A 14057-nucleotide genomic window follows, 5' to 3' on the forward strand; every position below is an offset into this window, starting at 1 on the left:
AGGGCTCAGCTGCAGTTTGTGTCCTTCACAGGCTTTGCTGGGGACTGGGGGTGGCCTGGGCTCTTTGGTGCTTGTCCATGATATGAGCAGTGCTGGGAGCCTCAGGATGGCACAGACAGACCAAGTGACCATTCCATGAATGACACAGAGCCAGAGGATCCTGGGTTGGGTTGGACAGGGCCTTAAAGCCCATCTTGTTCCATTCCCTGCCATAGCAGGGACAGCTTCCACTATCCCAGCTCCAAACCCTGTCCAGCCTGGCCTTGGATAATCCAGGGATTGAGCAGCCACAGCTTCTTCTCTTCCAGGGCCTCTCCACCCTGCCAGGGAACAATTCCCAGTTCCCAATCTCCCATCCATGCCTGCCCTCTGGCACTGGGAGCCATTCCCTGGCTCCTGTCCCTCCATGCCTTGTCCCCAGTCCCTCTGCAGCTCTCCTGGAGCCCCTCCAGGCCCTGCCAGGGGCTCTGAGCTCTCCCTGGAGCCTTCTCCTCTCCAGGGGAACATTCCCAGCTCTCCAGCCCGGCTCCAGCCCTGCAGCAGCTCCAGGTCCTTGTGCTGTTGGATCCCAAGACTTTGCACAAGTCCAGGCAGATGATCCAAGAGCATTTTGCCAACTTTTGTACTTCAGACAAGAGGCTTGGGCTGAGATGTTGACCCTGCTCTGGTGGAGAGGATTAGGAAAGAGCATGAGTAGAATTACTACCTGTAGTAGAAAGGGAAGAGCATTGCAGGTCTGTGCTGGATGAGCTCTGTACACAAGGAGTGGAGGATGGATGGAGTCCCTGGTGTGTGTGCCTGGCCCTGGGCTGGCTGCAGGGCCAGGAGAGGGGAAGGTGGCACTGCCCAGCTGGGGTTCCTGGGGGTGCCCTCAGCTGTAACTGCTCGGGGCTGTTGCATCAGGCTCTGCTGTTTTCAGGAGAAAGCCATTCCCCAGGCACTTGTGGAGCGGCTGCATGGATAAACAAAGAGGAGGAGATTGTTCCAAAGGGATCACGTGGATGCTTTGTGTCAGCGTTTGCCAGGGCAGGCTCCCTGTGCCCCCTGAGCGAGGCCAGGAGAGCTCCAAGAGCAGCCTGGGGACACTGCAGCCACCCTGGGGACACTGCAGGTGGCCAGGGGTGCCCCAAGAGCAGCCTGGGGACACGACACTGCAGCCAGCCTGGGGCTCGTGTGCCAGGGGCTCCCAGAGCCAAGGGACCCTGGCTTTGCTCAGCAGGGCCTGGTGGCTCTCTGCTGGCTCTAACCCCTGAGACAGGGACAGTGTCCTGGGGACAGGATTTCCCCGGCTTAGCTGGGGTTTATTTTGAGCTGCAGCTCTGGAGTTGGTTTGGTGCACACAGAGTTATCCCTGGGGTCCCCTTCCTGAGCAAATTGCTGCAGCTGGAAAAGCCTTCTGAGGCTGCTCTCTGCCTGTGGGCACCCTTCTGAGGCTGCTCTCTGTCTGTGGGCACCCTTCTGAGGCTGCTCTCTGCCTGTGGGCACCCTTCTGAGGCTGCTCTCTGTCTGTGGGCACCCTTCTGAGGCTGCTCTCTGCCTGTGGGCGCCCCTGAGCTGCCCTGTGTCCCTTGTGGGGTGAGGAGGAGGAGCAGGAGTGCTCAGTGCAGCGTGAGGATGGATTTACACCCTGATTCCATTCCATTCCCCATTCCAACACACAGTTTCCTGTTTCACACTGAAACAGGGCACTGAGGATGGGGATCCCAGGATGGTGTTTCCCTCTGTGCATCACATCCCGTTTGCTGGGACTGGGTGATCCTTGAGGTTCCTTCCTGCCCAGACCATTCTGGGATGCTGTGCCTGTGGAGGGGATCATTCCCAACTGTGCAGCTGGGGCAAGAACTGTAATGGAGAAGAAGGGCTTGGGAAATGTTTCCTTGTATTTGGAATCTCTGTTCTTCTCTGTTTCCTTGTGTTTGGATGATCTGTGCAAGGGAGCTTCCCTTGGCTGCATGCAACAAGAGGAGTGAACTTTGAAATTGTGTTTTTTCTAAATTTGGGCATTTTCTCTTTTTGTCACAAATCCCAAACTTCTGTGCTTCGTGGCTCTGATGTGGGACGTCCTGTCCTGTCTCATCGTCCACAGCAAGTTGTTGTCTGGTGCTGCTGGGAGTATTTTGGGAAGGAAGAAAGGATAGAAACCACATTCAGTGAATGACTTCCAAAGCAGGAGCGAACTGAGGTTCTTCTCTTGTGGCAGAAACGTTTAAAAATGTCCAGAAAACCCTTTTGGAAAGTGATTCTTGAATGTCAGCCCCTGTTTTGGGAGCAGATAACTTTATCTGACATGTAGAGATTACTGAAGTGTTCTCTTTAAATCTTCCTTGTTGTTGCTACTCCAGCTTTTCAAGAGATGTTAATAATGAGTGAAATGCCACTTATAAAACGGGGTCTGTTCCAGACAACCTCTGAAATTTTAAACTCAAACCATGAATGAATGTTGTAGAGGGAGGAAAAGAGGCAAGAGCAAGTGGGGTAAAACTGGCAAAGTCAGGCAGGACAGGTAAAATGAAGAAAGTTTGCACATTTTGGGGGTTGAAATTTGGCTCAAAAACTTGTGTCAGCCTTTCAGCCCCAGAGCTGCACTGGGGGGAGTGCACTCAGCAATGTCATTTTCTGCCTTCTGAATATGGAAAGTGCCCCTTGTGTGAACGGGAATCCATTGAGGACTCAGAGCTGTTCCGGAGCCTTGTTCCTACACAGGGCTGGGGTTAACCCTTCACAGCCAGGCCTTGTTCCTACTCAGGGCTGGGGTTAACCCCTTACAGCCAGGCCTTGTTCCTGAGGCAGGGCTGGGGTTAACCCCTTACAGCCAGGCCTTGTTCTTGCACAGGGCTGGAGTTAACCCCTTACAGCCAGGCCTTGTTCCTACACAGGGCTGGGGTTAACCCCTTACAGCCAGGCCTTGTTCCTACACAGGGCTGGGGTTAACCCCTTACAGCCAGGCCTTGTTCCTACTCAGGGCTGGGGTTAACCCCTTACAGCCAGGCCTTGTTCCTACTCAGGGCTGGAGTTAACCCCTTACAGCCAGGCCTTGTTCCTACACAGGGCTGGGGTTAACCCCTTACAGCCAGGCCTTGTTCCTACACAGGGCTGGGGTTAACCCCTTACAGCCAGGCCTTGTTCCTACACAGGGCTGGGATTAACCCCTTACAGCCAGGCCTTGTTCCTGAGGCAGGGCTGGGGTTAACCCCTTACAGCCAGGCCTTGTTCCTACTCAGGGCTGGGGTTAGCCCCTTACAGCCAGGCCTTGTTCCTACACAGGGCTGGGATTAACCCCTTACAGCCAGGCCTTGTTCCTGAGGCAGGGCTGGGGTTAACCCCTTACAGCCTGCAGCCTGCCCAGGGTGGTGCATGGCTGGGATTTTCCCATAGGAAGTGCTCTGTTCCTCGTGACCTCCGTGTCCTCTGGCAGCACAAAGCCCCTCATTCTTCCCATGGGAATGCCAGGGGAGAGCAGGACCTTGGTGTTAGAGCCCATTGTGCAGCTTTTCTCTGAAGGAGCTTGTCTGGAGCCAGGCTCTTGTTTTCCCACCTCTGAAGTCCCGAGGAATGTTCCCTGGCCCCTGCTGAGGAGAGGAGAGCTGGGTTCTGAGCTCTGTGCCTCCCTCCCTGCCCTCCTCCCTCTGTGGACAGTGGGGTTTGGGAGCTCCCATGGCAGTGAGAGCTGTGGGTGATCACTCACAGCATCAGAGCCCTGAGCCACCTCTGGGGCCAAACAGAGGGCAAGGAAATCCAGCTGCTTTTCTGGGGTTTGAGCAATCCATCATCCATTTTCTGCATCTGCAGGGAGCTGAGATTTCCCTTGTGCTGGGCTGTCTGTGCTGCTGGCTTTGGGCACTGCTGGGGAGGGCTGGGAGCTGTTTGCAGCCTGTGGATCAGCCTGTGGGTTTGTGATGGCTCCTTGTTGGGGAAGATGGAACAGGAAAGCCTTATCAATGTGATTGTCTGGCAAATGATTTAGAGAATATGGAAACTATGAGCGAGATTGAAATGAAAGCAAGCTCTGAGATCCCTCAGTTACTGAACAACTGGAAAACAATGGTGTGGCTGGACTGAAGGTGATCCCCTTTTGATCGAACAACACCCTCTGCTTGCAGACAGGCCCAAGGGGCAGAGCAGACCCCACCAGCTTGGCAGAAGGGACCCAAAGAGGAGTTTTTAGGGTTTAAAATGTAACACAGGATGGTAATGTAATGATTCTTATAGGCTGTATGTAAATGCTGTAGGATTTGTATTTGTACTAGATTGGTCAGTGAGAATTAGAATATTCAACACGGAAGATTTATTGTATTGGAACGGGAACTTCGCTCTCTTACTCTCTTATGCTCTTACCCTCTCATCCTCTCTCACCCTCTCATCCTCTCTCCCCCTCTCTTCTCTCAGTCCTGCTCTGAGCTGTGCCTGGCAGCTCCCAGCAGGGCCCTGCACCCCGGCCCTTTGCAATAAACCCCAAATTCCCAAAGGCCCCTGCACCCCGGCCCTTTGCAATAAACCCCAAATTCCAAAAGGCCCCTGCACCCCGGCCCTTGGCAATAAACCCCAAATCCCAAAAGGCCCCTGCACCTGGCCCTTTGCAATAAACCCCAAGTTCCATGACCTGTTTTCAGAGATCTCTGGTCTCTGTCCATCCTGACCATCCTACCCCCCATTCTCCTACAGCTCCTTTGCTCTGTGTGAGCTGGGAGGAGCCCAGAGGTGAGGGAGACACCTGTAACCCCTCCCTGTGTCACACTGTCCTGCCTGCAGCCTCCTTCCTGCCTCACTGGGGTATTTTCCGAGACCCTGTCAAAGGGAGGAATGGTGAATCTGGCTCCATGTTCTCAGAAGGCTAATTTATTGTTTGATGATTTATATTATATTAAAAAACACTATACTAAAGAATACAGAAAGGATACAGACAGAATGCTAAAAAGATAGTGAAAACTCTGACTCCTTCCAGAGTCCTGACACAGCCTGACCATGATTGGTCATTAAGTTAAAACAATTCACATGAAACCAATCAAAGAACCGCCTGTTGGTAAACAATGTCCAAACCGCATTCGAAAGCAGCAAAACACAGGAGAAGCAAATGAGATAATATTGTTTTCCTTTTTCTCTGAGGCTTCTCAGAGTCCCAGGAGAAGACTCCTGGGCAAGGGATTTTTCTAGAAAATATGATGGTGACAGGTCATGATCTGAGCTGGAGCCCAGGGCAGATGTGTCACTTCCAGCAGGAATCTGAGGAGCTCTGCTGTCAGTCCTGCTGCTCCCACGTGTTCTGGGGCAGCTCTGAAGGCAGGAGATGCTCTGATCCCCCAGGAGCCTGTGTGGGATTGATGGGTTCATGGGTACAGGGCAGTGCCTGCAGCACCAGGAGGGGGAATTACTGCTGGGCACCCCTCCCTTACTGCTGCTGCTCCCACCTCAGGGGTGTGAGCATCACATTGAGCTGTTCCACTGAGACCAACCCAGTCACCTTTATAAATCCTCATTTTTAGTCCTTCCTTCCCTGTTCCATCTGCAGAGCAGGTGTGGACAGCCAGGTCAGCCCCTGGATGTGTGGGTCCTGCTGGGATGCTGGAAAAGGGGGCAGAAGGACCACGTTGGGTCTGTTCCTGCTTTGCCAAGCTTGGGGCTGTAAATGGAAAATGCTGGGTTAAAATCCCCATTGGAGGTTCAGGTCTAAGCAACATGATGGAGTAAATGACTGAATGTATTCAAGTGCAAGAAAAGCACTATGGAACAGGGATTTATTTGGGATTTTTCCTTCTATTTCCCCCCTCCAGGCTTCACTGGCTCAGCTGTGTGTTTTTATTACACTAATGCTGAGGCCTGCTTCCAGAACATTTTGTGGGAAACTGAGGAGTTGACTGTGCCTAAAACCCCAGGTGACTGTGTGTTAGAAAAAGGAAAGTTTTCTACCTTTGTTAGCTTATCCTCTGAGCTCACAGTGGGTTCTGCTGTGTTTCCCTGCCCTTAGTGTCCAGGGAGGCCCCTGGGAAGGCTGTAAAGCCTTTCAGGCAGAAATGTAAAGAATTTGGAACATGTAACTATTGTTGAGTGAGATAAAAGCTTTTGTCTGGGGAAAAGGAACGAGTTTGAGTTGATTTTTCCTGCAAAGGGAAGTTCTACATTTCTTCCTTCTGCTGGTCAGCCTCGTTTTTGTGAGAGTGCAGGACACAGGAGCCAGGGGGAGATGGGCTCTGCTCCAGGGCACAGGGACAGGAGCAGAGGGAACGGCCTCAGGCTGGGCCAGGGCAGCTCAGGGTGGAAATTGGGAAATTCCTTCACTCAAGAGAGGTTCAGGGTTGGTAGGGGCTGCCCGGGCAGTGCTGAGCCCCCATCCCTGGAGGTGTCCCTGGAGGTGGCACTCAGCTCTGGGCTGGGGACAAGGTGGCCATGGGGCACAGGGTGGACTCAGGGACCCTGGGGGGCTTTTCCAAGCTCACTGATCCTGGGATTCTGTGCTGTGTCTGTCTCTTGTACCTGAAGCAAGCCAGAAATGTCACCTGTGGGGCTGCAAGGTGGGCACATCCTGCTGCCCTCATGCTTCCAGGCAAACTTTGTCTTGGGTTTGCAGTCATGCAAGAGGCAGGAAATTCTCCTTTAACATTTGTCCTGCAATCCACAGGTTTATTTTGGCTTAGACAATCTCTGTTTGCAGAAATGACTTGGAGCAGGAACAATTCCTGCTGTTCAATCTTAGGAGCTCTGTCGCAGCATAAAGCAAATAAAGATGGCAGATTTTAATATGCAACCCCCCCCAGTGATAAAGAAATACTGGCTTTGGAATGCTCAGTGTTTTCTTACAGAATGCTGCTGTTGGACAGCAGGTGAAGAGAGTAAATAGAAAGTTTTCCTCCTTGAAGGTACCAGGAATTGTTGCCAGTGCTGTGCTCCTCCTCAGAGTGCCTTGGGCAGCCCAGCCTGGTCAGAGAGCCACTTGTGATGTATTTTGTGCTACAGGAGCAGCATATCCATGTTGCTCTTGAGTTTCCCCTGGAACAGGGATGGTCCAGCCCTGACAGCGAGGTTGAGATCTGCTCAGTCATTTCACAGCATCAATAAATAAATCCCGGAGTGGTTTGTGCTGCAAAGGACCTCAGAACCCACCCAGTGCCACCCCTGCCATGGCAGGGACACCTTCCATGATCCCAGGGTGCTCCAAGCCCCAATGTCCAGCCTGGCCTTGGGCACTGCCAGGGATCCAGGGGCAGCCCCAGCTGCTCTGGGAATTCCATCTCAGCCTCTCCCCACCCTCCCAGGGAAGAATTCCTTCCCTAACGTTTGCAATCTTTCTAAACCAAGCTGCTAACATTTATTTCCCTTGTTTCTGTCCCCGTGCCCTCCCAGGTGGAGGCAGTGCCTCCCTGCAGGGCTGCCCACGCTGCTGTGCCCCGGGATGGCCTGGAGGTGAGGATGACCCTGACTGAGAGGCTGCGCGAGAGGATTTCGCGGGCGTTCTACAGCCACGGGCTGCTCTGTGCCTCCTACCCCATCCCCATCATCCTCTTCACTGCCCTCTGCATCCTGGCCTGCTGGTGAGTGCTGCCCCCTCGGGCACACGGGCATCAGGGATTCTCCTGCCCCCTGCGGCACGGGGGAAATTAAGAATCTGACTCCATGTTCTTAGAAGGCTAATTTATTATTTTATTATAAATTATATCATATCATATCATATTATATATTATATATGATATGATATTATATTCTATTTTATATAAATATATCATTATATTATATTAATATATTATGTTATAATACATGTTATGATATATTATGGTATAACATTATATATTTTGTTATGATATATTATGGTATAACATTATATTATATTGTATTAAATATATTAGGATATATAAGGATATATCATATCATATCCTATCATATCATACCATACTATATCATACCATATTGTACTATACTACATTATACTACATTAGCATACTGTATTATTATACTATATTTATTATTATACTATATTATACTATACTATATTATTATAATATATTATACTCTACTAAAACGATACTATAACTATTATAGTATATAATATATATTATATCAATATATTATATTATATGTTATGATATATTATATGTTATGATATATTATATTATATGTTATGATATATTATATTATATTATATTATGATATATAAGGATATATCATATCCTATCATACTATATCGTACTATACTACATTATACTATATTATTATACTATGTTATACTATACTAAAACTATTATAGTATATAATATAAACTATATTATAGTATATAATACCATCTAAAGAACACAGAAAGGATACTTACAGAAGGCTTAACAAGATACTAATGCAAAACTTGTGACTCTCTCTAGTCCCGACACAGCTGGCTGTGTTTGGTCATTAAGTTAAAACAATTCACATGAAACCAATCAAACACCCACCTGTTGGTAAACTATGTCCAAACCACATTCCAAAGCAGCAAAACACATGAGAAGCAAATGAGATAATATTGTTTTCCTTTTTCTCTGAGGCTTCTCAGCTTCCCAGGAGAAGAATCCTGGGCAAGGGGATTTTTCCAGAAAATGTGACAGTGACACGGGGCTGGGCACAGGGATTCTTGGCAGCATTCTCCCTTCTGGGCCCACCCAGAAGCTCTTTTTAAATTTAGACTTTGTAGGTTTTGTCATCTCCTTTTGTGGGACAGAAGAAACAATGGAGATGAAGTGTCTGCATCTGGTTTAATAAGTAAGAACTAATTGGATGAGTGAAGTGAAGCAATAAATGAGATTAAGGTAACCCTCAAGCACCTGGTAGTGGCCTCCAAAGCCATGAATTAAAAATGGGGAGAAGGAAAGCTGATCTTTCCTTGCACACCTGCCTGTCCTGTTCTCCCTGGAGCCTGCACTCTTCTCTTTCACCCTTGGCATGCCCATGTGGGAGTGGATTCCCCACTGTCCTTATGGACCTTAATGTGGATCCCTGGTCTGCAGGTGGATATAATTTTCCTCCCAGGAATGTCACATGGGCTCAGAATCACCTCCAGCAGGGCCCTGTGGGGCTGAGCAAACCTTTGTCCCCAGACCATGCACACATGTGCATGTACAGACTGTGTCCTGCAGGCTTCAATTCTCGTCTCTTTTGGGCAAAATAAACCCCTTGTGATGCTTTGCTCCCCTGTTTGTAGGAAAGCTCCACCTGTGTTGGCACAGACACAGGTTTTCCTTTGAGCTGTGGGGGTGGCGGGGGCTGCCTGCACATCTCAGTTAAAACATCATCAAAGGGAGGATTTTCACACGTGGAAAACCTCTGGGGTGGCTGCTCCTGGCTGGAACCCTTTGTGGTTGTGAGCAGCAGTGGGGGCGTTGCTTCCTGGCTTTTCACTGCTCCACAGGACCCCTTGTACCTTTCAGGGACACTTTTATTCTCAGGCTTGTCCTGTAGCACATGAAGCTCCTACAAGGCCCACCCAAGTGGTTCCTACATTTCTCTGTCTTTGATATGAAAGATATCAAAGATATCTGGATATATCTCACTACTTGCAAGGTAGCAATCTCTGTGTTTTGGCTCCAGCTTTGCCAGGTGCAGCTTTCCAGTGGCATTTCTTCACCTGGAAGCTGCACCCAGCAAAGCCAAGCCAGGGTCCCCCGTGTGTCACTGTGTCACCTCACTCCTGCTTGGGAATGGCTTCCAGGATGGCTCAGGCTCCTCATCCCAGCTCTCCCAGGCAGAAAATGCAGGAAACTGCTGCAGTGTGAATGTTCACCCAGAGTGTCATGTTTGGGGAGGGATCAAAATGTGCTTATTCCCCTCTGAAATTCAGGATTTCCTGGAGAGGAGGAGATCTGACTGGGGTCACCAGCTCAGCCCCCTGGGTCAGGGCTTGGAGCTGCCCTGTCACTGCTCAGAGCAGGCAGCTGAGGCTGCAGAGCAGGAGGGTTTTGGTAACTGGGGGTTTGTGGGAGTGTCTGCATCCTGAGTGCCAGCCTTTGAGGGTTCTGCAGTGACTGGTTCCCTCCAGGCTGCAGAAATCCGCCCAGGACACCATCAGGTGTGAGGAGTCTGTTTGCTTCAGGGAGTTCCAGGAATTCCTGAGCAAAGCAGAGCCTGGCCCTGGCAGAGCCAGGTGGCAAAGGCCTGGTGACAGCCCTGGGGAGCAGGAGAAGCTCTGCAGAAAGAGAATCCCAGCCTGGCTGAGGCTGGAGGCCTGGGGCCCTGTTAGGAGCCGTTTCTGGGTGTTCCAGCTCCTGCTCTGGGCTGCTGTGCATTACCCGCTGATAACGAGGGGTTAATTGTGAGGAGTGGCTTTGCTAATTAGGTGAGAACTGTTCCACAGTGGGTCCTGCACCTGGCATGCCAGGGGGTGAGAGTGAAGGGATTGCTGCGTGGGTGCATTGTGCTGCATGGGTGCTTTGTGCTGCGTTTGGTGTCTCGTGCTGCATGGGGGCCGGTGCATTGTGCTGCCTGGGTGAGTTGTGCTGCATCGGTGCATTGTGCTGCCTGGGTGCATTGTTCTGCATGGAGGTGGTTCATTGTGCTGCATGGGGACTGCTGCATTGTTCTGCCTGGGAGCTGGTGCACGGTGCTGCATGGGAGCCAGTGCAGTGTGCTGCATGGGTGCTTTGTGCTGTGTTTGGTGTTTCGTGCTGCCTGGGAGCTGGTGCGTAGTGCTGCATGGGTGCCAGTGCATGGTGCTGCCTGGGTGCATTGTGCTGCCTGGGTGCATTGTTCTGCCTGGTCGCTGGTGCATGGTGCTGCCTGGGTGCTGAGGAAGATGCATTGTGCTGTTTGGCACGGGTCCCCTGCTGGAGCTGAGCTGTGGGTGCTCTATGGGAGCTCTCCTCTCCTCTCCCTCTCCTCTCCCTCTCCTCTCCCTCTCCTCTCCCTCTCCTCTCCCTCTCCTCTCCCTCTCCTCTCCCTCTCCTCTCCCTCTCCTCTCCCTCTCCTCTCCCTCTCCTCTCCCTCTCCTCTCCCTCTCCTCTCCTCTCCTCTCCTCTCCTCTCCTCTCCTCTCCTCTCCTCTCCTCTCCTCTCCTCTCCTCTCCTCTCCTCTCCTCTCCTCTCCTCTCCTCTCCTCTCCTCTCTCCCAGCTGCGTTTCCCTGATGCACCCAGCACTCTGCAGACACCGCCCAGGAACAGCCTGAGCCCTGGGGGAGGATCAGGGCCCAGCACTGAGGCAGCAGCTCACTCAGGCAGCATTTCTGTGCAGCAGGGCTGGGCAGGAGCCTCTGCTCTGTGTGCAGCTGCACTGAGACCTGCACAGGGCAGGGAGCTCACAGAGCCATGGAACTGGTAAGGGTGGAAAAGGCCTCCAGGTCAAGGATTCCCCAGCACTGCCAAGGCCACCTGTGACCCCTTCCATGTTCCTGAAACAGGGTTAATGGATAAAGGCATCCCTGCAAACGAGGGTGGGTCTGGTATCCTGAGCTGTCAGAGGCAGGGAGGTGCACCAGCCCTGCCTGCTGTGCCTGGCACCAAGGACAGCTTGTGGAATTCTGCTGCATCTGAGACAAAATCATCTCAGTTACTGTGGCTTCCCTCCCCCTCACATCAGTCAAACCCCACCGTTCTTGTGTGCAGACAGTTTTCAAAAGTTGAAATAAAGCTCAAGGTCCACAGTTTATCCACCGGGGGCTCTGGCCTCAGGCAGGTGAGGGCAGTGCCCATGCAGGCAATAAGGTCACCACAGAGTCTGGTCTGGTTGTTTTGGGTGCCTTTCCCCTTGGAAGGGTTTGTACAGACCCTGTGTTTAATGTCACTGACAGACAAGACACAGCACCTCTGGATTTGAGAATAAATTAATACCCAAAGCAAAAAATCCTGTGACTCATTCTTACTCTCCAGTCCTAAAGTCTGAAAATCCAAGTTAGTCCCCACGTCAGAGGGAGAGTTTTCTTGTTCTACTGTAAATCCCTTTGTAGGTGATACTAATTTTCCTCATCCCACTTGAATGGTTCTGTGTTGGGATCTGCATTTTCCCTGGAATGGGGGTGTCACCAGCCTCGTCTGACAGCAGAGGGGAACAGGTGACACCTGGGGATGTGGCCATTGGGGTAAATATGAAATGCCAGTGTCACCCTGAGGAACAGCTTTTAGTTCAGGTGAGGATTGCAGATGAGCCAGGTGGGTCTGAAGCAGGTTTAGGGCAATTAAACAGGGCTTTGTTAATGAACAAAGCACAGGTTCTGCTCCTGAGGAATGGCAGAACAGGCTGGAACCAGAGCCCCTGGGCAGGTGTGTGTGTGTGTGTGTGTGTGTGTGTATGTTTATTTATGTAAAATAAACCTTCCCTTATTTCTGTAAGATTGTATCACTCTTGCACAGGTCTGTACTTTTTGTGTGGGAGCCAGAGGACCTGAATTAGAGTCAGACTCTTCAGATCCCCAGAGAACAGAGTCTCCTGTGGGCTTCCAGCATGACTCTGGGAGCAGCTTGTGCTGCACAGGAGAGGGGAATCTCCTTTCCAGGGCAGAATTTGGAGCCCTGTCAGAGGGAAGCAGGGCACAGCCACCACCACTCACTCAGAAGCAGGTTGGTGGTGCACTTGCCAGGGCTAAAAAGGCACTCTTGCTGCCAGATATTGGCATTGCCAGCCCTGTGGCAGGACCCTGGTAGCAGATTCCCTCCCTGCTCAGCAGTGGGATTCCAGGCTGCTCTGTCTTGGCTGCAGACAGGCCCAAAGCTTGTCCTGCTGGGAGCTGGTTTCATTCCATGGATCAGCTCCTTTCCTGTTACCTGAGCCCTGGCAGCTCCTGCCCCTGGGGCTGGCAAGGGGGAGTGTGCAGGGAGGGATTTGCCTGGAGCTCTCCTGGCCCTGCTCCACCTTGGCCGCCTGAGCTGTCTTCAGAATCTGTCAGTGCCTGGATGAGCACCTCTGCCTGCTCCTCCTCATGCTGCTGGCTGGAATGCAGCTCCTGCTGCAGTTCAGCAGTTCCAGCTGGTTACAGGATCTGTGTTTCCTTTATTCTGGGTTCCACAGGGGTGTCAGGGTGCACAGGGATATGAGCATCTCAAAAGAGCCTTTCCTAAATCAGATAAGAGCTTTCCTGTCATCTTTGTTAGATCCCAGGATGGGTGGGCTTGGGAGGGTCTGGATGCCACCCAGGCCAGCCCCCTGCCAGGGCAGGGTCCCCTGGGCTGTGTCCAGGTGGCTCTGGGATGTCTCCAGAGAGGAGACTCCAGCCCCCCTGGGCAGCTGTTCCAGGGCTCTGCCCCTGCATGGACAGAGGCTGTTCCTGCTGCTGGGCTGGAGCTGCTGTGCTTTGCTTTGTGGCCATTTCAGGTCCTGCTGTTCTTCCCTCCTCTGTCTGTGCTTTCTATTCTGTTCACCTCTTTCCCTGCTGCTCAAAAAAAATCCCTAACACAGAGAAATGTGAGGAGAGTCAAACCCAAGTGCTGGAAATGCCTTCCCTGGAGCTGAGGTGGGGCCCCTGTGCAGTGTCAGTGACCCAGAGCTGTCACAGCCGTGGCTGCCCCTGCACCCCTGGATGTGTCCCAGGCCAGGCTGGCCAGGGCTTGGGGCACCCTGGCACAGTGGGAGGTGTCCCTGCCATGGCAGGGGTGGCACTGGATGATCCTGCAGGTCCCTTCCGTCCCAAACCACTCCAGCATTCCGTGTTCCCAGCACCTGGTGGGTCCCAAACCAGCAGGGCCAGGTTCACACAAGGAGCCCCTTTTCCCTCCACGCTGAGCCATGGCCCAGGACTGAGAGCTCAGAGAGAATCCAGGATCCCCTCCTGCTCTGGTCCCTCAGCAGAGCTGCTCATCCCACCTGGAGTCAGCAGCTGCCGCTGGGCCTGGAGGAGAGCTGAGCCCTCCTGCCCTGGGAGGGGACTCTGCTGCCCTGGGGATCCCAGGGGTGACAGATCCCTTGGGAAGGCCCTGGGACAGCAGCAGCACAGCCAGCACTGCCAGCACAGACACCCAGGGAGGGGAAACACCCCACAGTCAGACTGAACCTGAGCTGATTCCACAGTCAGACTGAACCTGAGCTGATTCCACAATGGGACTGAACCTGAGCTGATTCCACAGTCAGACTGAACCTGAGCTGACTCCACAGTCAGACTGAACCTGAGCTGACTCCACAGTCA

The 14057-nt window shown here is 52.1% G+C and overlaps 1 protein-coding gene across 3 annotated transcripts in view; it reads left to right on the forward strand.

Moving 5' to 3' along the window:
* SCAP (SREBF chaperone) overlaps positions 1-14057 on the forward strand; it is a 57776-nt gene that overhangs the window by 6120 nt on the left and 37599 nt on the right. For 2 of the 3 annotated variants that reach the window (XM_071456386.1, XM_071456387.1), the window contains exon 2: positions 7336-7523. The exons of the other annotated variant lie outside the window; for it this stretch is intronic. In XM_071456386.1, the coding sequence (XP_071312487.1) occupies positions 7402-7523 (122 nt within the window). In that variant the 5' untranslated portion in view covers positions 7336-7401. The remainder of the gene's footprint in view (positions 1-7335; positions 7524-14057) is intronic. 3 annotated transcript variants of the gene reach the window in all.

The sequence above is a fragment of the Agelaius tricolor genome, unplaced genomic scaffold (assembly GCF_023055355.1).
Source record: "Agelaius tricolor isolate 1412-34295 unplaced genomic scaffold, bAgeTri1.0.p SCAF_58, whole genome shotgun sequence".
In the NCBI taxonomy this organism is placed as follows: domain Eukaryota; kingdom Metazoa; phylum Chordata; class Aves; order Passeriformes; family Icteridae; genus Agelaius; species Agelaius tricolor.